Source organism: Pseudophryne corroboree, chromosome 3 (genome assembly GCF_028390025.1).
Source record: "Pseudophryne corroboree isolate aPseCor3 chromosome 3, aPseCor3.hap2, whole genome shotgun sequence".
NCBI lineage: Eukaryota > Metazoa > Chordata > Amphibia > Anura > Myobatrachidae > Pseudophryne > Pseudophryne corroboree.
Window position 1 is genome coordinate 57039761 of NC_086446.1, and position 24920 is coordinate 57064680.

The 24920-nt window shown below is 38.6% G+C and overlaps 1 protein-coding gene across 2 annotated transcripts in view; it reads right to left on the reverse strand.

Moving 5' to 3' along the window:
* Nucleotides 1-24920, reverse strand: part of LOC135054718 (NACHT, LRR and PYD domains-containing protein 3-like) — a 368941-nt gene that overhangs the window by 90934 nt on the left and 253087 nt on the right. For both annotated transcript variants that reach the window (XM_063958007.1, XM_063958006.1), the window contains 2 exons: nucleotides 7479-7649; nucleotides 46-216 (listed from right to left, as the gene is read on the reverse strand). In XM_063958007.1, the coding sequence (XP_063814077.1) occupies nucleotides 46-216; nucleotides 7479-7649 (342 nt within the window). The remainder of the gene's footprint in view (nucleotides 1-45; nucleotides 217-7478; nucleotides 7650-24920) is intronic.

The window sequence follows — 24920 nt, forward strand, 5'->3', positions numbered from 1 at the left end:
CTAGTACTGAGAGAACATATATATTAACATTGAGGCAGATCTTACTTAAGATCCTGCAGGGCACAACCCGGGTGTCTCAGTCCCTCACACAGAAGTTTATTCCCAGAGTCCCTCAGGGCATTGTCTGACAGGTTCAGTCTGGTCAGAGAGCGGTTTGTAGTAATAACAGAGCGTAGAGCAGCACAGCAGGAGGAGGTCAGACCACAGCTATGTAACCTGGTGAGAGATGAGGGATCTGCATTAGTTTATTTCTTATAACCTACAGCCTCACACTCAGCATGATGTCATCACTGAACATTTACACATTTTTTTGATCATGTCTTACACTTACTGTACACAATTCAATTAAAAATATCTGTTTCCAAATGACTGAGGGAAAAAGTAAGGGACTAAGTGGCCTATTTATTAACATTATTTTTACTAAAATAATGTGAAAAAGGGTGTTTTCACATACTTTTCACATTTCATTTAGTATCACTCCAAAGTATTAAAGGGTATTTGGAGCAGTTTTCGTGAAAAACTGCTCCAAACCTTTTAATTGTCATTTTTTTTTTAGTAACCCACATTGTATTTCCCATACTTATAATGGAAAATGGGATATGGCCAAATTTACTAAAAAAAATGTAAAGAAACACAGCAGTGTGCCCTGTGATAATTTCGCCAGCCAATCACAGGGCAGCACTGTGATGAGCATCCTTTGACCAGCTCTCTCTGCCCTCTGGGAGAGAAAGCTGTGCAGGACCTAGCCAGTGTGATCAGCTATGTGTGTCCAATGGACATACAAGCTGATCACTGGTTAAAAAAAAAAGGTAAGAAAACAAACAAACAAACAAACAAACAAACCATACTTACCAGTCCAGGGAGCCAGTGATTGGTGCTCCGGTAAGTGCTGCTGGGCATCGGGTCCTCCATGTGCTACACTGTAACCCCTTTACAGTAAAGTGACTCTGCAAAGCAGCAGCTCACTTTACAGCACCGAGGGCAGGAGCGGATTGGCCAGAGTGCTCACCAGGAAGATTCCTGGTAGGCTGATGTGTCTGTGGGGCCTGGTTTGTGTGTGGTCATTTGGCCCCACCCCCCACATGACCGGGCAGCCCACCACACCCATTACACTGCATTGTCCCCATTCATTCTGTTATTCCATCTCTGCAGTACAGCAGCTCTGCCATCCAGTGTTGCTGCCATGGCTACACGGGATGTTTTACCTCTTGTGCTGCCCACGTCGGGCCACGTCTACATAATTTTACAGGGCTGCTTTTAGTTCTCAATCCATCCCTGGTCTCAGTCACAACTGCAGCAAAAGACGTAAGGAAGCGCACAATTGCATACAATCAGGCCCTATGAGGAGGGATCCCCCCCCCTCAACTGACCCCACCCCTTCATCAGAACGCACCCCAAATAAGGCTGCTTCCATAAATTTCCCAGGCTGATTTTACATCCTAACCCGCCCCTGACCGGGGGTCACACACAGCTGCAGGATCCAGCGCACAGCAGCCCCCCCGGAGCAGTAGACACCGGCTCCTGGGACTAGTAAGTATAAAATCTGGGGGGGGGGTGCTTTTTGCGGCACTTTCAATGGGGGGAAATCCCAGCAGCAGCGCTGATGATGCTGCAGAGAGGCATCGCAGGGACAGAGCTTTCTCCCAAGCTCTGTCCCTGCTTGTGATAATTGATACATCCATGCGTATTTGGCCGATATCATCACATCACATCCGCATCATCAGATGCCGATGGTGATAAATCGCCCCCCGAGTAACAAGGCTATTTAACAACAGTAATGCAGAAGATGTCAAATATATCTCCTACATTATGCAAACTAATGCAGACTATGCACATACCGTAATTCCCAAAGGGAACTGCAAAGTGGAGCTATTTATCAATCACATAAGACCCCTGAACTTTGGGTAGCTTGTCTCCAATTCCTAACATCATCTGCAGATGGTACTAGCAGGTCTAGGATATAGCTACAGTACAACTGGAGAAGGATCTCCTGATCCCTTCCCTGACAGGCTAGATGATCATCCTTTCCTTCCTCTGGCTAATATATCTGTGTGCATGTGCCAAATGATGGCTGCACCTGTGCAATTAAGACAGTGGGTCAGAACTTGGAAGTTCTTTCCTCTGCCATTCTGATAAACAGGTGTCAAATAAATTCTCAGTGGGAGCAGTCAGTGCTGGGACCAGTGGTGTATCTATAATGAGTGCAGGGTGTGCAGTGCACACGGGCCCCTGGGTACAGAGGGGGCCCACACCACACACACTGCACTCATTTCTTCTATATACTTACCTTTCTGGTGACCGTACGTGGGCCCACTGCTCTCTCGTCACCATGGCCGGCAGCCGCAGCAGCGCTGTTAGCGCTCCATATGAGCACTAGAGACTCTGGCACAGAGCCAGAGTCTACAGCGCATGCGCAGGTCTCCAAAAAAATGGCTGCCATAACATTTTTTTCAGAGACTTGCGCAAGCGCTGTAGACTATGGCACTGTGCCAGAGACTCGAGTGCTCAGATAGAGTGTTAACAGCGCTGTTGCCGGCTATGGAACGGGAGAGGAGGGGGACCACACCCGGAGACTGCACACGGGTCTCCTCCTCTCTAGATACACCCCTGGCTGGGACAGTATCAGGGGCCTCTTCTGGTGTGAGATTTAGGCATAGAAAGAGAACACATGTCAGTTATATGCACACAGAGCAGTGGGAGGTAAACAGTAGGATAGCTTAGGGAGGTTGTGGGTGGTACTAGGATGTGATAAGCTGCCTGAAGGGGCGAGTTCTCACATTACACATAAGGTTTATCTAGGCTATACAACAGTCTTGTGTGAGTGAGGACATTGAATAAATATACCTTCCAATACCTTGGCGTCGGCAATCTCTGCATACACCAAAGAGGTGCATATTAAAACTGGGCATGGTCTTGTGGCAATGCCCCCATTTCTTGTATCTCTGGGGACATATTCTGTGTTCCCCAAGCAGCCTCAGGCACTGTGTGTCATCTATTCATCTGCTAAACTGGTAATAGAATGCCCCTCCCCCATAATCGTCATGGTTGGGGAAACATAGAAACATAGAATTTGTAGGCAGTTAAGAACCACTTGGCCCATCTAGTCTTCCCGCTTTTTTTTATTTTTTTTATCACTAACCTTATTTGATCCTTATTTCTTTGTAAGGATATCCTTATGTCTATCCCATGCATGTTTAAATTGCTCTACTGTCTTAGCCTCTACCACCTCTGATGGGAGGCTATTCCACTTGTACACTACCCTTTCTGTGAAATAATTTTTCCGCAAATTTCCCCTGAACCTCCCCCCCCTCCAGTCTCAGTGCATGTCCTCGTGTCATATTGTTTCTCTTCATTTGGAGAATGTTTCCCTCCTGGACTTTGTTAAAACCCTTCATATATTTGAAAGTTTCTATCATGTCCCCCCTTTCCATTCTCTGCTCCAAACTATACATATTGAGATTTCTTAGTCTTTCTGGGTATGTTTTGTGATGTAGGCCATGCACCATTTTAGTTGCCCTCCTTTGTACAGTTTCTAATGTATTAATATCCTTTTGAAGATATGGCCTCCAGAACTGAATACAGTATTCTAGATGAGGCCGTACCAATGACCTATACAGTGGCATTATTACTTCTATCTTTCTGCTGCTGATTCCTCTCCCAATGCAGCCAAGCATCTGACTAGCCTTTCTCATTGCCTTGTTACATTGCTTACCTGATTTTAAGTCATCTGAAATAGTGACTCCTAGATCCCTTTCCTCCTCAGTAGTTTCCAGTATAGTGCCATTAATACTGTATTTAGCTTTAGGATTTTTGAGACCCAAGTGCATGATTTTGCATTTTTTGGCATTAAACTGCAATTGCCAGACTCTTGACCATTCCTCTAGTCTACCTAGATCCTCAATCATTTGTTTTATCCCACCTGGTGTGTCTACCCTGTTGCATACCTTTGTGTCATCTGCAAAAAGGCATACTTTCCCTTTAATGCCATTTGCAATGTCACCAATAAAGATATTAAAAAGCACTGGTCCAAGTACAGATCCCTGGGGTACTCCACTGGTAACATTTCCCTCCTGTGAATGCACTCCATTTACCACAACTCTCTGTTTTCTATCCTTCAACCAAGATCTTATCCATTCAATAATCCTAATATCCAATCCCAAACTTTCAAGTTTATTTAGCAGTCTGCGATGTGGAACTGTGTCAAAAGCCTTACTAAAGTCTAGATAAGCTATATCCATGGCTCCACCTTTATCCATCACTTTAGTCACGCAATCAAAAAAGTCAAAAAGATTTGTTTGACATGATCTCCCCCCAGTGAATCCATGCTGTTTGGGATCCAGTAAATTGCCGGATTTGAGATAATCTACAACTCTTTCTTTTAAGAGTGTTTCCATCAATTTCCCTACTACTGATGTAAGACTCACTGGTCTGTAGTTGTTTGCCTCTTCCTTGCTTCCACTTTTGTGCAGTGGGACTACGTTTGCTCTTTTCCAGTCCCCTGGAATTTTTCCTGTAGCTAATGACTGGTTGAATAATTCTGTCAATGGTGCTACCAGCACCTCTTTAAGTTCTTTTAATATCCTTGGATGTATCCCATCTGGCCCCATAGATTTGTCCACTTTCAGCTTTGAGAGTTCTGTTAGGACCTTCTCCTCTGTAAATGTACTTGTTTCATTTTCCTGAATATCCCTGCAACTTAACTGTGGTCCCTTCCCCTCTCTTTCAGTAGTAAATACTGAGCAAAAATAATCATTAAGATGATCTACTATTAAATTGTCTCCTTCAACAAGACTCCCAGTGTCCGTCTTTAGTTTTATAATACTGCCTTTTGTTTTTCTCTTTTTGCTTATATACCTAAAAAAAGTTTTGCCTCCTTTACCCACTGACTGGGCCATTTTCTCCTCAGCTTGTGCCTTTGCACATCTGATTACCTTCTTTGTCTCCTTCTGTCTAACAAGATATATCTTTTTGTCTTCATTATTTTGTGTCTGCTTATATTTCCTAAAAGCCATCTTTTTTGCTCTCACAATATTTGCTACTTCTTTTGCAAACCACACTGGCTTCCTTTTCCTTGTGTTTTTCCTAACAGTTTTGATACAAAGGTCTGTTGCCTTCAATATTGCACATTTTAATGTTTTCCACCTCTCCTGCACTGTTTCCAAGTTCCTCCCAGTTTATATCAGGAAGATTAAAGTCTCCCATGATTATTACCTCTCCTTTTAATGCCATTTTAGTTATGTCCTGCAATAGGTTCTTGTCAAGTTCCTCTTCCTGACCTGGTGGCCTGTATATCACGCCAATATGAATAATCAACTTTTCCCCTGTTTCTATGGTCACCCAAAGGGCCTCATTTTTTTCTTCAATACTTTGTATTAATGTAGTATTTATGGCATTTTTTACATACATTGCTACCCCTCCTCCGATTTTTCCAATTCTGTCCTTCCTAAATAAAGTATATCCCGGTATAGCTATGTCCCAGTCATGATTTTCATTGTACCATGACTCTGTAATTGCCACAATGTCTAGATCATCCCTTGTCATTATTGCAGTTAGTTCTGGGATTTTATTTCCTAAGCTCCTAGCATTTGCACACATAGCTTTTAGAGTTTTGTTTGTGCTTTTTCTATTCCTAGCTATGTTCTTCTCTCTGCCTATTTTTATTTGGTTTTGATCTGAATTATCTTCTGTTGCTGTGGATATGCTTCCTATTCCCTTTGCCTGCAGAAACAATACCTCTGTGTTGGGGGAGCAGATTTCTTTATTCCTATTTGGTTCACTGCCCCCCTTTGTTAGTTTAAATAGTTCTTGATGAAGCATCCAAACTGTTCAGTTAGTATTCTCGTTCCCCTTGAAGATGGGTGCAGGCCGTCACTTTTGTATAAGCTCCTATCTTGCCAGATGGTGTGACTATGGCCTATAAATCCAAATCTCTCCTCATTGCACCATGTCCTTAGCCAAACATTGAAGTTTCTGATGCAATGAGTTCTGTCTTCCCCACTGTGTACTGGCAATACTTCTGAAAAAGATACAGTGGTTGCCACCTGCTTCAGAGCAGTCCCTAACTTCCTAAATTCATCTTTTACAGCCATGAGTTCAGCATTTGCCAGGTCATTTGTCCCTAGGTGGACAATGACATCCACCTCCCCATCTTTTCTTGCTGCCTTCATAATTCTTAGCATGCGCTCTTTATCCCTTGGAGCTGTGGCTCCAGGTAAGCACCTTACTTGTTTCTCTACTTCATTTGCATTTCCCAGATGTATTCCTCTAATAATGGAATCTCCCAAGAGAAGTGCAGTACTTTTTGGAGAACAGGGCTGAAACTAGGGTAGTGCAGATGGTGCCTCGCACACCGTGCATTTTTCCTGTGGGTGCACAGTCTGCATCTTTACTGAATGACTATCTATGTATCTATCTATGACAGTACGCGGTGACATGTAGCTGTGCATAGTTCAGAAGGCAGCTCTGGGTAGTTTGGGTGTCATTCTATCCCCCATGTGTTCTGTCACTCTTGGCCTGGCCTGCAGTCTGTGGAAATGCAAGTTTTGGAGTAGGCCAGTGAGTGCTACAGAGAGGAGCATGTAATTTACAGATTTGCACTAGGGATGGGTCTCACACACACTTTTTTTTTCACTGACACTACACCTGTAGGGGGAGAGGACTGAAATATAGGGGATCTACCAGGCATGATGTGTATAAGGGGCTCTACCTGGCATAGTGTGTGTAAGTCTCTCAACCATGGTGTAATGTGTGTAATTGGATCTACCATGGTATAATGTGTATATGGTGCTCTACCTGGCATAATGTGTATAAGGGGCTCTACCTTGCCTAGTGTGTATAAGGGACTCTACCATGGTATAATGTGTGTAAGGGGCTCTACCATGGCTTAGTGTGTAAAAGGGGCTCTACTGTTATGTAATTGGTAAATGGGGCTCTACTGTGTGGTATAATATAAATAATGGGCATTACTGTGCAGTTTTATGTGAGTTGCTACTGTTCTATGGTCATGCCCCTTCCCCATGAGGCCACACCCCTATATTTTTGTTGCACACTGTCCCTATTTTAAATGTGAGGGTGATGGGGCACCAATTCTTTTTCTGGAACAGGGCACCAAATACACATATATTAAATATGTTTTATTTATAAAAAAAATAAGTACAAAGAATAAAATGTCACCCATCTGACTGTCTGTCGGTATCTCCGAACATTTAATGGGAGTGGAAAAGTCCAGAATTTATAACAGAACTAGTAAATATAGGCTAATAACTTATGCAAAAAAAAATGTTCTGAAGGAAAGAAAATATATTAAAATAAAGCATTGGTTGAAATGTAACAATGAATAGAATAATAGTTCATAAACATGTATACTCAGTCAGATAACACAGGAGAAACTCCAATGGCTATTTTCATGTGTTTGTGCCTTGTATGGTCTACGACATGTACTGAGAGAAAAGTTATATTAACACGAGGACATATTTTACCTCAGATCCTGTAGGGTACAGGCCGGATGTCTCAGTCCCTTACACAGAAGCTTTATTCCAGAGTCCTCCAGAGCATTCCATGTCAAGTCCAGTCTGATCAGAGAGCGGTTTGTAGCAATAACAGAACGGAGATCTTTACAGCAGGAGGAGGTCAGACTACAGTCCAATAACCTGATCGAAAATGAAAGCTATGCATTAGGTTATTTTATTTTTTTCAGAAACCCCTGAGCTGAAGGTGACAAATTGAATTTGAAAATAAATAAATAAATAAATAAATGTTGAAAACATTTATTTATATATGAAATGGCAAATACAACTGACTCATCAAAAAATCTCCTGAACCATAAGGACTAGGAACTTGAAATTTGGACAGTGGTTTGCTTTTGTGACATAGGCACCCACTAAGAAGGGATTTTTAAAAATTCCACCCACAAAGGGGTTAAAAGGGGTGATTTGATTATTGGGAATTCCCCCTCACACAGAGAGTTAAGACAGGCCACCCAGCCGGCGTATAAAGAGTGCATTGTGATAACAAGCCACGAAGGGGGAGGACACAATGCTCTGTTCCTGGACTTCCTTGCCAGTGCCAGTTGCAGAGCAGTCCATTTTTCAAATAGGCAAACATCGCTGGGTGAGGCTCCCCTATTTGAATAATGGACTGCTCTGCAACAGTTGCTGACAAGGAAGTCCAGCCTTATGGTTCTGGAGATTTGGTCAGTGGTATTTGCCTTTTATATATATAGATTTCAGATATAAGTACTTAACTAACCTATTTTCAGTCAGGAGAAGATAGTGTCTCAATTATCAGAGGTTACACTTAAACTAAACATTGCTGAACCTCTCAGAGAGCAATAGGAGGAAAGGAGAGTTATACCCCTTTCACATCGCACAAATAACCCGGTATCGACACGGCATATTGCCGTGTCGACCCGGGTCAGTGTGCGATGTGAAAGCACACTGGGCGATTTAGCCGGTCGCCTGACCCGGTAAATCAACCCAGTAAAAAAGAAGGGTTTTACCCGGGTTGATTACCGGGTCAGGTGCGATGTGAATGGGAGCCGTGTCGATGCGACACCTTCCCATTCACAAGATAGGGAGAGGCGGCGCAGGAGATGAGCTCATCTCCCGACGCCGCCTCCACCCCTGCCCCTGCTGCTGCTGCGCGCTTCGTTGTTATGGCAACCGACCCAGTATATTGCCGGGTCGGAAAGCCTGCAACGGAGCGCAAATGCCGGATCCCACCCGGTAAGGAAACGTTTCTCTTACCGGGTAGGATCCGGCATTTGCGATCTAAATGCAGCATTAGATATGTTGACTCTTAAATACATTAAAGGAAAGCTTGATAGTCAGCAACTGCTTATCTGCTGTGTAAAGGGTACAGGCAGCTCTCCCAGTGACCTTTAGTGTTGTGCAGAAATATTTACCTTTTTCCTCAAATGAGGAGCCCTAAGGAGAGTGAGAAGCTAAGTAAGGAGACATGGGGCCCTTTGAAATAGAGTCAGCTTATCCCGGCAAACTTTACATATTTAACATACAGCGGGCAGAGTTTGGCCTGTCGTCCCAGCCTTTAAAGCACAGAGCAAGGCAGCATCAGAGGTGGGACGGAGCAGAGAAGGAGGAAGATGATTCTCCTCAGCGCCAGTCTTTTGACAGCATCAAAATAGGGAAGGCCGGCCCAGAGGTGCGGCCTCACAAAGATTGGCAGCGGTGGAGCATGTCCAGTTATATGTCTAATTGCTGATATTCTGTTTTCATCTCTTTGTGATTATACTTTAAATTCCATAGCAAAGCAAGGGTATTCAGCTAGTTAATATATAAGTTCATATATATGTCAACAAGTAGGATGTAGGTGTAAGTATGTCATTGCGTTACTGAATATTGGTGTACCCTCAGACACATTTCCAAATGACTGTCCATGAACTGCAGGCGCCTTATCATTCACTTATCTAATCAAGTGTATTCTTAAATTGACCAATCCAGAATTATAACATCCAGAATATATAACAATCCAGAAATATAACACATATAAGCACAGCAATGGTAGGTTATGTACAATCCAGCAATATAACACATATAACCATAGTAATGGTAGGTGATGTACAATCAAGCAATATAACACATATAAGCATAGTAATGGTAGGTGATGTACAATCCAGCAATATAGCACATATAAGCATAGTAATGGCAGGGGATGTACAATCCAGCAATATAGCACATATAAGTATAGTAATATTAGGGGATGTACAATCCAGCAACATAACACATATAAGCATAGTAATGGTAGGTGATGTACAATCCAGCAATATAGCACATATAAGCATAGTAATGGTAGGTAATGTACAATCCAGCAATATAACACATATAAGCATAGTAATGGCAGGTGATGTACAATCCAGCAATATAACACATATAAGCATAGTAATGGCAGGTGATGTACAATCCAGCAATATAACACATATAAGCATAGTAATGGCAGGTGATGTACAATCCAGCAATATAACACATATAAGCATAGTAATGGCAGGTGATGTACAATCCAGCAATATAACACATATAAGCATAATAATGGTAGGTGATGTACAATCAAGCAATATAACACATATAAGCATAGTAATGGCAGGTGATGTACAATCCAGCAATATAACACATATAAGCATAGTAATGGTAGGTGATGTACAATCCAGCAATATAACACATATAAGCATAGTAATGGCAGGTGATGTACAATCCAGCAATATAACACATATAAGCATAGTAATGGTAGGTGATGTACAATCCAGCAATATAACACATATAAGCATAGTAATGGCAGGTGATGTACAATCCAGCAATATAACACATATAAGCATAGTAATGGTAGGTTATGTACAATCCAGAAATATAACACATATAAGCACAGCAATGGTAGGTTATGTACAATCCAGCAATATAACACATACAGGTTGAGTATCCCATATCCAAATATTCCGAAATACGGAATATTCCGAAATACAGACTTTTTTGAGTGAGAGTGAGATAGTGAAACCTTTGTTTTTGATGGCTCAATGTACACAAACTTTGTTTAATACTAAAAGTTATTAAAAATATTGTATTAAATTACCTTCAGGCTGTGTGTATAAGGTGTATATGAAACATAAATTAATTGTGTGAATGTAGACACACTTTGTTTAATGCACAAACTTACAACAAATATTGGCTAAAATGACCTTCAGGCTGTGTGTATAAGGTGTATATGTAACATAAATGCATTCTGTGCTTAGACTTGGGTCCCATCACCATGTTATCTCATTATGGTATGCAATTATTCCAAAATACGGAAAAATCCCATATCCAAAATACCTCTGGTCCCAAGCGTTTTGGATAAGGGATACTCAACCTGTATTAGCATAGTAATGGCAGGTGATGTACAATCCAGCAATATAACACATATAGTATAAGCATAGTAATGGCAGGTGATGTACAATCCAGTAATATAACACATACAGTATAAGCATAGTAATGGCAGGTGATGTACAATCCAGCAATATAACACATATAAGCATAGTAAAAGCAGGGGATGTACTATCCAGCAATATAACACATATAAGCATAGTAATGGCAAGGGATGTACAATCCAGCAATATAACACATATAAGCATAGTAATGGTAGGTGATGTACAATCCAGCAATATAACACATATAAGCATAGTAATGGCAGGTGATGTACAATCCAGCAATATAGCACATATAAGCATAGTAATGGCAGGGGATGTACAATCCAGCAATATAGCACATATAAGTATAGTAATATTAGGGGATGTACAATCCAGCAACATAACACATATAAGCATAGTAATGGTAGGTGATGTACAATCCAGCAATATAGCACATATAAGCATAGTAATGGTAGGTGATGTACAATCAAGCAATATAACACATATAAGCATAGTAATGGCAGGTGATGTACAATCCAGCAATATAACATGACTAACCAAACAGATAAGACAGCGCTTCTCACTTTGTAAAAACAATTTTTACTTTATATCTATTTTTAATACAATGAGGCACCGGCCAGTGCTAAATTATTAAAACATACAAAATAATATTATAATAACATGTGTTTTGTCATATACAATTGCTATGTTTTTTATATGAATAAAAATGCACTATATAAATATTTGTGCTCCCTGTATGGCTTTAATTAAAAAGAACACACAGTATACAAATAGGCTTTAAGTTATTTGCACAAAACAGGCTTATATAAACCGTTCTTAATTAATTAATGTGTCCCACTTGTGAAATATGGGAGATAGGTTTAGCAAGCAACATGAAACAAAAAAGTCCACATGCAGGTAAGTTTACGATGTTAATCGGACAGATGTCACTGATTAAAGTCCATCCAAATTGGTACTTTAAACTGTTGTTAGTGTAACCAATAAGTAACAGATAATGTTGAATTCTGTTAATATGAAAGCATATAATTAAGAGGCAGTAATTAAACACTGCAGTCCACAGTCCACCTAAGGTACATTAGCTCTGCACCTCGGATTAATACCTCTCCATAATTGATGAAAAGACTTTGCAGCCTGATTCCAGGAGATCGGTGGACGTATAAAGACCAGCACAGTGTTCCCTTGTCGGAAAAAGCCTCTCTCCAGTATAATGATGACGGCCAGGTAACTGTAGTAGCAGAATGCAGTATCCAGACGGCCAAAGAGTAACCACAAACGCGTTTCTCCGCCTACCCTCCGGCCTCAGCGGCTTCCTCAGTGTGCAAGATAACTTTCCTCCATTGATAGGGCCTTATATACCGGGTTGCCGGTTTGCGCATGCGCAGTGCGCTCGCGTTTCAAGCCTCGTTTTCACAGCTTTTCATTTGTACGGACACATTGTTACTTTGTGCATGGCTCGTAATTAAATTATATCCATTTTTAAAAACAATATTAGAGCTGTCCTAGACATCATATATTAAACATTTTGTGCACTATGTATCTTTGTATCATTTTACTTAATATACTCGGGTCCACCTTCTAATTAATCAACCAATATATATTAAAACCCAAAGAAAAGAATAGGAATACCTTGATGGAAGATAAAAAACAAAAAAGAAATATGATGTTCGTCACACAGTATAATAGTTGTGCTTATAAGATCCAACAAACTGTAAAAAGAAACATGTCCCTCTTAATGCTTGATGAAGTATTAAAACCACAATTAGACCAAAGAGGTGGCATGATCTTTCGTAAGAGCGATAATTTACGCTCTATCTTGGTGCCTAGTCATTTTGAAAGAACAAAAAAGAAATCAATGAGTGAGGATATATGGATGCCTATAAAACCCCCAGGATTTCATAAATGCGGGAAACAAAACTGCCTTTCTTGTAAATATCTATCTAGAAAAATTATGACATACACGTCGAGTAATACGGGGGAGATATTTCAAATCAAAGATTTTCTTAATTGTATATCAACATATATTATATATTTAATTACCTGTGGATGCGGTGCCCAATACATAGGGAGAACTACACGCACCATGCACATCAGATATATGGAACATAGGAGAAATATCTTAAAAGGAGCCAAACATCCATTATCCAATCATATTATATGTTGTCAGAATTCCAACTTCAATAACTGTACTATGATAGCAATAGAACAAATCAAAAACACTGCAAGGGGGGGTGATCGATTTAATAAATTATGCAAAAGAGAAGCTTACTGGATATATAAAATAAATACACTAACTCCGATTGGTTTAAATTACACTGTAGAACTTAATGCAATCTAATATTATTTATGATCTATTAAGTATAATTAATTAATTAATTAATAGAAAGAAAGTAAAATTTATTGGCCCCTGACTATATTCTCTGTAACATCCGTCTCTATAGTATGTCTCAGGTTGTAAGACCAGGGCTGGTATGTGTCCTGTGTGGTAAAAATAGGAAACGTGGAAGACAATGACTATAATAAAGGAAATAAATTATGAAAAAGAGATCCATGGTATCACATATTGAGAGATATATAATATTATTATTGTGACTACCGTACATATACGTAATAATGATATAAGATCATTATGTGCAAAATGTTAAGAGATAGGTGTTTATCATAGAACCATTATATTTATAATGGTATAAATTAATAGCATTGCATTATTAATCAATATACTCAACAATTATAGACACTTTTAAATAAATTGAGACTAAAGATGTACGCATAATTCACACAAAGCAATGCAAAAGTCAAAGCATGCTTTGTGCGTTATAGATATATTTTGTGGTGTATGGATAAACCTCTTGGTATAAAATGTTTTTATCCAAATTTATTTGAAAAATGTAGGTCAGTTGTGTCCCTTATATTGGTTGATTAATTAGAAGGTGGACCCGAGTATATTAAGTAAAATGATACAAAGATACATAGTGCACAAAATGTTTAATATATGATGTCTAGGACAGCTCTAATATTGTTTTTAAAAATGGATATAATTTAATTACGAGCCATGCACAAAGTAACAATGTGTCCGTACAAATGAAAAGCTGTGAAAACGAGGCTTGAAACGCGAGCGCACTGCGCATGCGCAAACCGGCAACCCGGTATATAAGGCCCTATCAATGGAGGAAAGTTATCTTGCACACTGAGGAAGCCGCTGAGGCCGGAGGGTAGGCGGAGAAACGCGTTTGTGGTTACTCTTTGGCCGTCTGGATACTGCATTCTGCTACTACAGTTACCTGGCCGTCATCATTATACTGGAGAGAGGCTTTTTCCGACAAGGGAACACTGTGCTGGTCTTTATACGTCCACCGATCTCCTGGAATCAGGCTGCAAAGTCTTTTCATCAATTATGGAGAGGTATTAATCCGAGGTGCAGAGCTAATGTACCTTAGGTGGACTGTGGACTGCAGTGTTTAATTACTGCCTCTTAATTATATGCTTTCATATTAACAGAATTCAACATTATCTGTTACTTATTGGTTACACTAACAACAGTTTAAAGTACCAATTTGGATGGACTTTAATCAGTGACATCTGTCCGATTAACATCGTAAACTTACCTGCATGTGGACTTTTTTGTTTCATGTTGCTTGCTAAACCTATCTCCCATATTTCACAAGTGGGACACATTAATTAATTAAGAACGGTTTATATAAGCCTGTTTTGTGCAAATAACTTGAAGCCAATTTGTATACTGTGTGTTCTTTTTAATTAAAGCCATACAGGGAGCACAAATATTTATATAGTGCATTTTTATTCATATAAAAAACATAGCAATTGTATATGACAAAACACATGTTATTATAATATTATTTTGTATGTTTTAATAATTTAGCACTGGCCGGTGCCTCATTGTATTAAAAATAGATATAAAGTAAAAATTGTTTTTACAAAGTGAGAAGCGCTGTCTTATCTGTTTGGTTAGTCATTTTATCTTTATGGGGAAACTCGGGATCTAGTCCCCTAAGTCAAGCTGCCCTCACTTTGTGGGTGATAGCGCCAGGTGTACATATTGCATTTTTGTTTGTGTCTTTTTTGATCCCGTACACAAGCTGCTGTCATCTAAAAGTAATATTTTAAGTGTTTTCTTAATTGTTTTCTTTGTGGTGAACATGGCACAACTGACCTGCATTACTAATAGATTGGAAAGGCGTGATCATTATTTAAAGGGTAGGAAGATAACGACTGTAGACGATTATCAAGAGGATGTTACAGATATGCATAGGTTGTTTAATAAATTAGAACAACTGTGTATAATGGAAACCAAACAATGGTGGGACCAAATTTCCTTACAGAAATATATTGATAAAAATCTTATACCTAGAGGTCTGAGGATACTTAAAGAATCCCCCTTTAAAGAAGACAAATCATTTACAGAGGATTGGGATAACTGCCTGGATAATTGTTCAAAAAACCTAATTAAAATGTTAATTAAATATAGGGAACAGAGAGTTAAAGAATTACAACAGACCCAGAAAAGACCCAAACCCTATTGAAAACATTTGAGAAATCAGAAGATTATAAGGAGAGAGACTCAAAAGTTAACAGAAAATTAGAGGAGTTTGAACAGTCCCTAATTATCAAAAAAGAGAATAAGATGGAAAGAGATGTGGTGGATTACCAAAGTGGAAATATACGTACATATAATAGAATTAAATTTAATGATCGTACTTCTAATAACAATTATTATAGAACACAGGATCATAGAGAAAGACCACGTATGTATCAAAATACTCAGAGATACCCCAGACAGGAATGGAGAGATAGAGAAATTGAAAATGAGAGAAGGAGACCCAAGGTTCATGAATATTATACTAATAAATCTAAGCGACATAATCTCAGGGAAGTCCAGACTTTTACCCCTAGGGCTGGATTTCTAAATAGGACCAGACCATCTGAAACAGAAGATGATTATGATACCACCCCTGGTAAAAATGTTTTTTTAGAGACAGGCAGACATCAGGATCATGCCAGTTGGCAATTAGTGAAAGATCAAAGAAAAAGATACAGAAACAGAGACATCGAGGATGTAGAGGAGGTAGAAGAAAACAGGAAAAAAACTCCATGCTGAAGATAACCATTAACTCAAATATAAATAAAACAAAAAATAAAAATAGGAAAAGGCAAGGGTATTTATAATCTGTCAAAAAAAGTTCTGACAGAACAAGAGATTGACCTATTAGAAAAGGGCATGAACTATGCACCTGTGTCCAAACCCAACCTGTTTAGGTTATTCGTGGATCTCAACAGATATGTACGGACTCTTAGCCGTAAGCGCTATTTCGCATTAAAGGCGTTTAGAGCTAAAAATACTGATGATAAACCAATTTTGTTGGATCAGGATGATGATATTGCTGTTGAGATCCTCGAATCATTACAAAAAGAAACAGGAGATAACTTAGATTTAGATTGCAAATCAGAAACCCAAATTTACAATGTGAATAACTCCTTTAGAAAAAAATCGGAATTTTATCCATTAAATTATAAAGGACCTTATGTTGAAAGCTTCTATAAATCCACCCTGGCAAGCTTTAGAAAGATCTGTGAAGATTCCGAGAAAAATATATACGGGGACAATTTGACCCCTGGGGAACGTAAAGCTATGAAAAATCTTTTGAAAAATAAAGAGATAATAATAAAACCAGCGGATAAGGGCGGTGGGATTGTCGTACTTGATGTGGATGACTATTCAAATGAATGTCTTAGACAGCTAAATGATGGTATATTTTACACAAAATTGGGGGGCAATCCCACCGCCAAATTCCAGAGAGAATATGTAGCATTATTGGATGAGGCCCTGGCTGTTGGAGCTATATCTAAAGAAATATTCACATTTTTACTTTGTCCTTACCCCATCACTGCCACTTTTTATTGTTTGCCCAAAATTCACAAAACACTCATTAATCCACCTGGGCGTCCTATTATTTCTGGAGTGGGTTCTTTAACTAATAATTTATCCTTCTTTGTTGATCACTTTCTACAGGGGCACGTGGAGGGTCTGAGATCCCATATTAAAGATACACAGCATTTTCTTAATATTATTAATAAAATTATTTGGAAACAACATTATTATTTAGTCACATGTGATGTTGAATCACTTTATTCTAATATTCCCCACATTGGTGGGATTAAAGCAGCAGAAAAATATCTGTCACAGGATGGGGTCTCTGAGTCTCTACGTGCCTTTATACTTAATTCTATACAATTCATTTTGACACATAATTATTTTCTTTTTGATTCACAATATTATTTACAGACACAGGGTGTGGCCATGGGAGCCAGATTCGCACCGAGTCTGGCTAACTTATATATGGGGGTCTTTGAGGACCAACATGTGTGGGGAGGCGGACTCGGTGAGAATCTGGTGTATTATGGCCGTTATATAGATGATTTATTTATTATTTGGGGGGGGCACTTTAGAGCACTTAATCAGGTTCACCAGTAGTTTGAATAATAATGAATATGGACTTAAATTTACTTACACGTATAGTCACACTGCACTAAATTTTCTGGATATAGCTCTAACAGTAGAGGAAGGAAAATTAACCACTAAAACCTATATCAAACAGGTTGATCAGAATAATTATCTTCATTATAATAGCTCTCATAAAAGAGAGTGGAAAGAAAATATCCCCAGGGGCCAATTTGTCCGTTTACGTAGAAATTGTTCATCTGTAGTATTATATAGAGTACAGGCAAGGAAACTCATGAATTCATTTATAGAGCAGAGATATCCGTCTACAGCACTTGAAAAGGCCCTATGTGAAGTAGAAAAATTAGACAGGGCCACGTTATTAAAACCCAAAGAAAAGAATAGGAATACCTTGATGGAAGATAAAAAACAAAAAAGAAATATGATGTTCGTCACACAGTATAATAGTTGTGCTTATAAGATCCAACAAACTGTAAAAAGAAACATGTCCCTCTTAATGCTTGATGAAGTATTAAAACCACAATTAGACCAAAGAGGTGGCATGATCTTTCGTAAGAGCGATAATTTACGCTCTATCTTGGTGCCTAGTCATTTTGAAAGAACAAAAAAGAAATCAATGAGTGAGGATATATGGATGCCTATAAAACCCCCAGGATTTCATAAATGCGGGAAACAAAACTGCCTTTCTTGTAAATATCTATCTAGAAAAATTATGACATACACGTCGAGTAATACGGGGGAGATATTCCAAATCAAAGATTTTCTTAATTGTATATCAACATATATTATATATTTAATTACCTGTGGATGCGGTGCCCAATACATAGGGAGAACTACACGCACCATGCACATCAGATATATGGAACATAGGAGAAATATCTTAAAAGGAGCCAAACATCCATTATCTAATCATATTATATGTTGTCAGAATTCCAACTTCAATAACTGTACTATGATAGCAATAGAACAAATCAAAAACACTGCAAGGGGGGGTGATCGATTTAATAAATTATACAAAAGAGAAGCTTACTGGATATATAAAATAAATACACTAACTCCGATTGGTTTAAATGACACTGTAGAACTTAATGCAATCTAATATTATTTATGATCTATTAAGTATAATTAATTAATTAATAGAAAGAAAGTAAAATTTATTGGCCCCTGACTATATTCTCTGTAACATCCGTCTCTATAGTATGTCTCAGGTTGTAAGACCAGGGCTGGTATGTGTCCTGTGTGGTAAAAATAGGAAACGTGGAAGACAATGACTATAATAAAGGAAATAAATTATGAAAAAGAGATCCATGGTATCACATATTGAGAGATATATAATATTATTATTGTGACTACCGTACATATACGTAATAATGATATAAGATCATTATGTGCAAAATGTTAAGAGATAGGTGTTTATCATAGAACCATTATATTTATAATGGTATAAATTAATAGCATTGCATTATTAATCAATATACTCAACAATTATAGACACTTTTAAATAAATTGAGACTAAAGATGTACGCATAATTCACACAAAGCAATGCAAAAGTCAAAGCATGCTTTGTGCGTTATAGATATATTTTGTGGTGTATGGATAAACCTCTTGGTATAAAATGTTTTTATCCAAATTTATTTGAAAAATGTAGGTCAGTTGTGTCCCTTATATTGGTTGATTAATTAGAAGGTGGACCCGAGTATATTAAGTAAAATGATACAAAGATACATAGTGCACAAAATGTTTAATATATGATGTCTAGGACAGCTCTAATATTGTTTTTAAAAATGGATATAATTTAATTACGAGCCATGCACAAAGTAACAATGTGTCCGTACAAATGAAAAGCTGTGAAAACGAGGCTTGAAACGCGAGCGCACTGCGCATGCGCAAACCGGCAACCCGGTATATAAAGCCCTATCAATGGAGGAAAGTTATCTTGCACACTGAGGAAGCCGCTGAGGCCGGAGGGTAGGCGGAGAAACGCGTTTGTGGTTACTCTTTGGCCGTCTGGATACTGCATTCTGCTACTACAGTTACCTGGCCGTCATCATTATACTGGAGAGAGGCTTTTTCCGACAAGGGAACACTGTGCTGGTCTTTATACGTCCACCGATCTCCTGGAATCAGGCTGCAAAGTCTTTTCATCAATTATGGAGAGGTATTAATCCGAGGTGCAGAGCTAATGTACCTTAGGTGGACTGTGGACTGCAGTGTTTAATTACTGCCTCTTAATTATATGCTTTCATATTAACAGAATTCAACATTATCTGTTACTTATTGGTTACACTAACAACAGTTTAAAGTACCAATTTGGATGGACTTTAATCAGTGACATCTGTCCGATTAACATCGTAAACTTACCTGCATGTGGACTTTTTTGTTTCATGTTGCTTGCTAAACCTATCTCCCATATTTCACAAGTGGGACACATTAATTAATTAAGAACGGTTTATATAAGCCTGTTTTGTGCAAATAACTTAAAGCCTATTTGTATACTGTGTGTTCTTTTTAATTAAAGCCATACAGGGAGCACAAATATTTATATAGTGCATTTTTATTCATATAAAAAACATAGCAATTGTATATGACAAAACACATGTTATTATAATATTATTTTGTATGTTTTAATAATTTAGCACTGGCCGGTGCCTCATTGTATTAAAAATAGATATAAAGTAAAAATTGTTTTTACAAAGTGAGAAGCGCTGTCTTATCTGTTTGGTTAGTCATTTTATCTTTATGGGGAAACTCGGGATCTAGTCCCCTAAGTCAAGCTGCCCTCACTTTGTGGGTGATAGCGCCAGGTGTACATATTGCATTTTTGTTTGCAGCAATATAACACATATAAGCATAGTAATGGCAGGTGATGTACAATCCAGCAATATAACACATATAAGCATAATAATGGTAGGTGATGTACAATCAAGCAATATAACACATATAAGCATAGTAATGGCAGGTGATGTACAATCCAGCAATATAACACATATAAGCATAGTAATGGTAGGTGATGTACAATCCAGCAATATAACATATATAAGCATAGTAATGGCAGGTGATGTACAATCCAGCAATATAACACATATAAGCATAGTAATGGTAGGTGATGTACAATCCAGCAATATAACACATATAAGCATAGTAATGGCAGGTGATGTACAATCCAGCAATATAACACATATAAGCATAGTAATGGCAGGGGATGTACAATCCAGCAATATAGCACATATAAGTATAGTAATATCAGGGGATGTACAATCCAGCAACATAACACATATAAGCATAGTAATGGTAGGTGATGTACAATCAAGCAATATAACACATATAAGCATAGTAATGGCAGGTGATGTACAATCCAGCAATATAACACATATAAGCATAGTAATGGCAGGTGATGTACAATCCAGCAATATAACACATACTGTATAAGCATAGTAATGGCAGGTGATGTACAATCAAGCAATATAACACATATAAGCATAGTAATGGCAGGTGATGTACAATCCAGCAATATAACACATATAAGCATAGTAATGGCAGGTGATGTACAATCCTGCAATATAACACATATAAGCATAGTAATGGTAGGTGATGTACAATCCAGCAATATAACACATATAAGCATAGTAATGGCAAGTGATGTACAATCCAGCAATATAACACATATAAGCATAGTAATGGTAGGTGATGTACAATCCAGCAATATAACACATATAAGCATAGTAATGGTAGGTGATGTGCAATCCAGCAATATAACACATATAAGCATAGTAATAGCAGGGGATGTACAATCCAGCATAGTAATAGCAGGGGATGTACAATCCAGCAATATAACACATATAAGCATAGTAATGGCAGGTGATGTACAATCCAGCAATATAACACATACAGTATAAGCATAGTAATGGCAGGTGATGTACAATCCAGCAATATAACACATACAGTATAAGCATAGTAATGGCAGGTGATGTACAATCCAGCAATATAACACATATAAGCATAGTAATAGCAGGGGATGTACAATCCAGCAATATAACACATATAAGCATAGTAATAGCAGGGGATGTACAATCCAGCATAGTAATAGCAGGGGATGTACAATCCAGCAATATAACACATATAAGCATAGTAATGGCAGGTGATGTACAATCCAGCAATATAACACATACAGTATAAGCATAGTAATGGCAGGTGATGTACAATCCAGCAATATAACACATACAGTATAAGCATAGTAATGGCAGGTGATGTACAATCCAGCAATATAACACATATAAGCATAGTAATGGTAGGTGATGTACAATCCAGCAATATAACACATATAAGCATAGTAATGGTAGGTGATGTACAATCCAGCAATATAACACATATAAGCATAGTAATGGCAGGTGATGTACAATCCAGCAATATAACACATATAAGCATAGTAATGGTAGGTGATGTACAATCCAGCAATATAACACATATAAGCATAGTAATGGCAGGTGATGTACAATCCAGCAATATAACACATATAAGCATAGTAATGGTAGGTGATGTACAATCCAGCAATATAACACATATAAGCATAGTAATGGTAGGTGATGTGCAATCCAGCAATATAACACATATAAGCATAGTAATAGCAGGGGATGTACAATCCAGCATAGTAATAGCAGGGGATGTACAATCCAGCAATATAACACATATAAGCATAGTAATGGCAGGTGATGTAAAATCCAGCAATATAACACATACAGTATAAGCATAGTAATGGCAGGTGATGTACAATCCAGCAATATAACACATACAGTATAAGCATAGTAATGGCAGGTGATGTACAATCCAGCAATATAACACATATAAGCATAGTAATAGCAGGGGATGTACAATCCAGCAATATAACACATATAAGCATAGTAATAGCAGGGGATGTACAATCAAGCATAGTAATAGCAGGGGATGTACAATCCAGCAATATAACACATATAAGCATAGTAATGGCAGGTGATGTACAATCCAGCAATATAACACATACAGTATAAGCATAGTAATGGCAGGTGATGTACAATCCAGCAATATAACACATATAAGCATAGTAATGGTAGGTGATGTACAATCCAGCAATATAACACATATAAGCATAGTAATGGTAGGTGATGTACAATCCAGAAATATAACACATATAAGCACAGTAATGGTAGGTGATTTACAATCCAGCAATATAACACATATAAGCATAATAATGGTAGGTGATGTACAATCCAGCAATATAACACATATAAGCATAGTAATGGCAGGTGATGTACAATCCAGCAATATAACACATATAAGCATAGTAATAGCAGGGGATTTACAATCCAGCAATATAGCACATATAAGCATAGTAATGGTAGGTGATGTACAATCCAGCAATATAACACATATAAGGATAGTAATGGCAGGTGATGTACAATCCAGCAATATAACACATACAGTATAAGCATTTTAATGGCAGGTGATGTACAATCCAGCAATATAACACATATAAGCATAGTAATGGTAGGTGATGTACAATCCAGCAATATAACACATATAAGCATAGTAATGGTAGCTGATGTGCAATCTAGAAATATAACACATATATAAGCACAGTAATGGTAGGTGATTTACAATCCAGCAATATAACACATATAAGCATAGTAATGGTAGGTGATGTACAATCCAGCAATATAACACATATAAGCATAATAATGGTAGGTGATGTACAATCCAGAAATATAACACATATAAGCACAGTAATGGTAGGTGATTTACAATCCAGCAATATAACACATACTGTATAAGCATAGTAATGGCAGGTGATGTACAATCCAGCAATATAACACATATAAGCATAGTAATGGTAGGTGATGTACAATCCAGAAATATAACACATATAAGCACAGTAATGGTAGGTGATGTACAATCCAGCAATATAACACATACTGTATAAGCATAGTAATGGCAGGTGATGTACAATACAGCAACATAACATATATAAGCATAGTAATGGTAGGGGATGTACAATCGAGCAATATGACACATATAAGCATAGTAATGGTAGGGGATGTGCAATCCAGCAATATAATACATATCAGCATAGTCAGGGCCATAACTACGTGTGTGCCAGGGGTGCCAGGCACACAGCGCAGTCGCCTTGAGGGCGCAACTGCCCACATCCTCGTTCCAAGGGGACTTTAGTCAACAGCATAGTAATGAGTCAAACTGACTCATTTCAAGCCGCCTGTGTGTGCCAGATCGAGGAGAGGAGCAGCTCAGGGAGCAGGGGAGAAGGAAGAGGAAGGAGGGGGACTTGGGAGCTGCCCTCATCCCAGCATTCACAGCGACAGTGGCCAGCCAATGTGGAAGGAGAGGGACAGCTGCAGTGATGCCGCCACCAATTACAGTGTGCTGCTGCAGCTCCCGAGTCCCCCTTCCTCCTCCTTCTCCCCTGCCTGGGATCTGCCAGCAGCTGCACCGAGGAGCCTGACTGCTTGAGCCAGAGGAGAGACAGTAAGTATCTATCATCTATTCTGACTATCTCTCTCTATCTATCTGTTCTGTCTATCTATCTAATCTGTCTGTCTGTCTGTCTGTCTATTTATCCAGGGCCGTAACTAGGTGTCACACAATACATATGCCTATTTTAATGTGTAAAAGGGGGACACTGTCTGCCGTAATGTGTAAAAAGGGGGACACTGTCTGCCATAATGTGTAAAAAGGGGGACACTGTCTGCCATAATGTGTAAAAAGGGGGACACTGTCTGCCATAATGTGTAAAAAGGGGGACACTGTCTGCCATAATGTGTAAAAAGGGGGACTCTGCTGTAATGTGTAAAAGAGGGACTCTGTCCACCATAATGTGTAAAAAGGCGACTATGTGTGTCGTAATGTGTGAAAGGGGGACTCTGTCTGCCGTAATGTGTAAAAGGTTGTCTCTGTCTGCCGTTATGTGTAAAAAGGGGACTCTATCTGCTGTAATGTGTAAAAAGGGGACTCTGTCCGCCGTAATGTGTAAAAAGGTGCACTTTGTCTGCCGTAATGTGTAAAAAGGGGACTCTGTCCGCCGTAATATGTAAAAAGGGAACTCTACCTGCTGTAATTTGTAAAAGGGGCTCTACCTGGTGTAGCGGCGCTACTGTGTTGTGTAATTTGAAAAATGGAGATTAGTGTGCGCCATAATATGAATTATATTATATTATGACCACACCCCTTCTACATGAAGCCACGCCCCTATAATTTGGTGCATTCTGCCCCTATTTTACATAATGGGGGAAGGCGCCAATGCGGTTTCTTGCACACATCGCTAAAATGTCTAGTTACGACACTGAGCATAGTAATGGCAGAAGATGTACAATCAAGCAATATAACACATATAAGTATAGTAATGGCAGGTGATATACAATCCAGCAATATAACACATATAAGTATAGTAATGGCAGGTGATGTACAATCCAGCAATATAACACATATAAGCATAGTAATGGTAGGTGATGTACAATCCAGCAATATAACACATATAAGCATAGTAA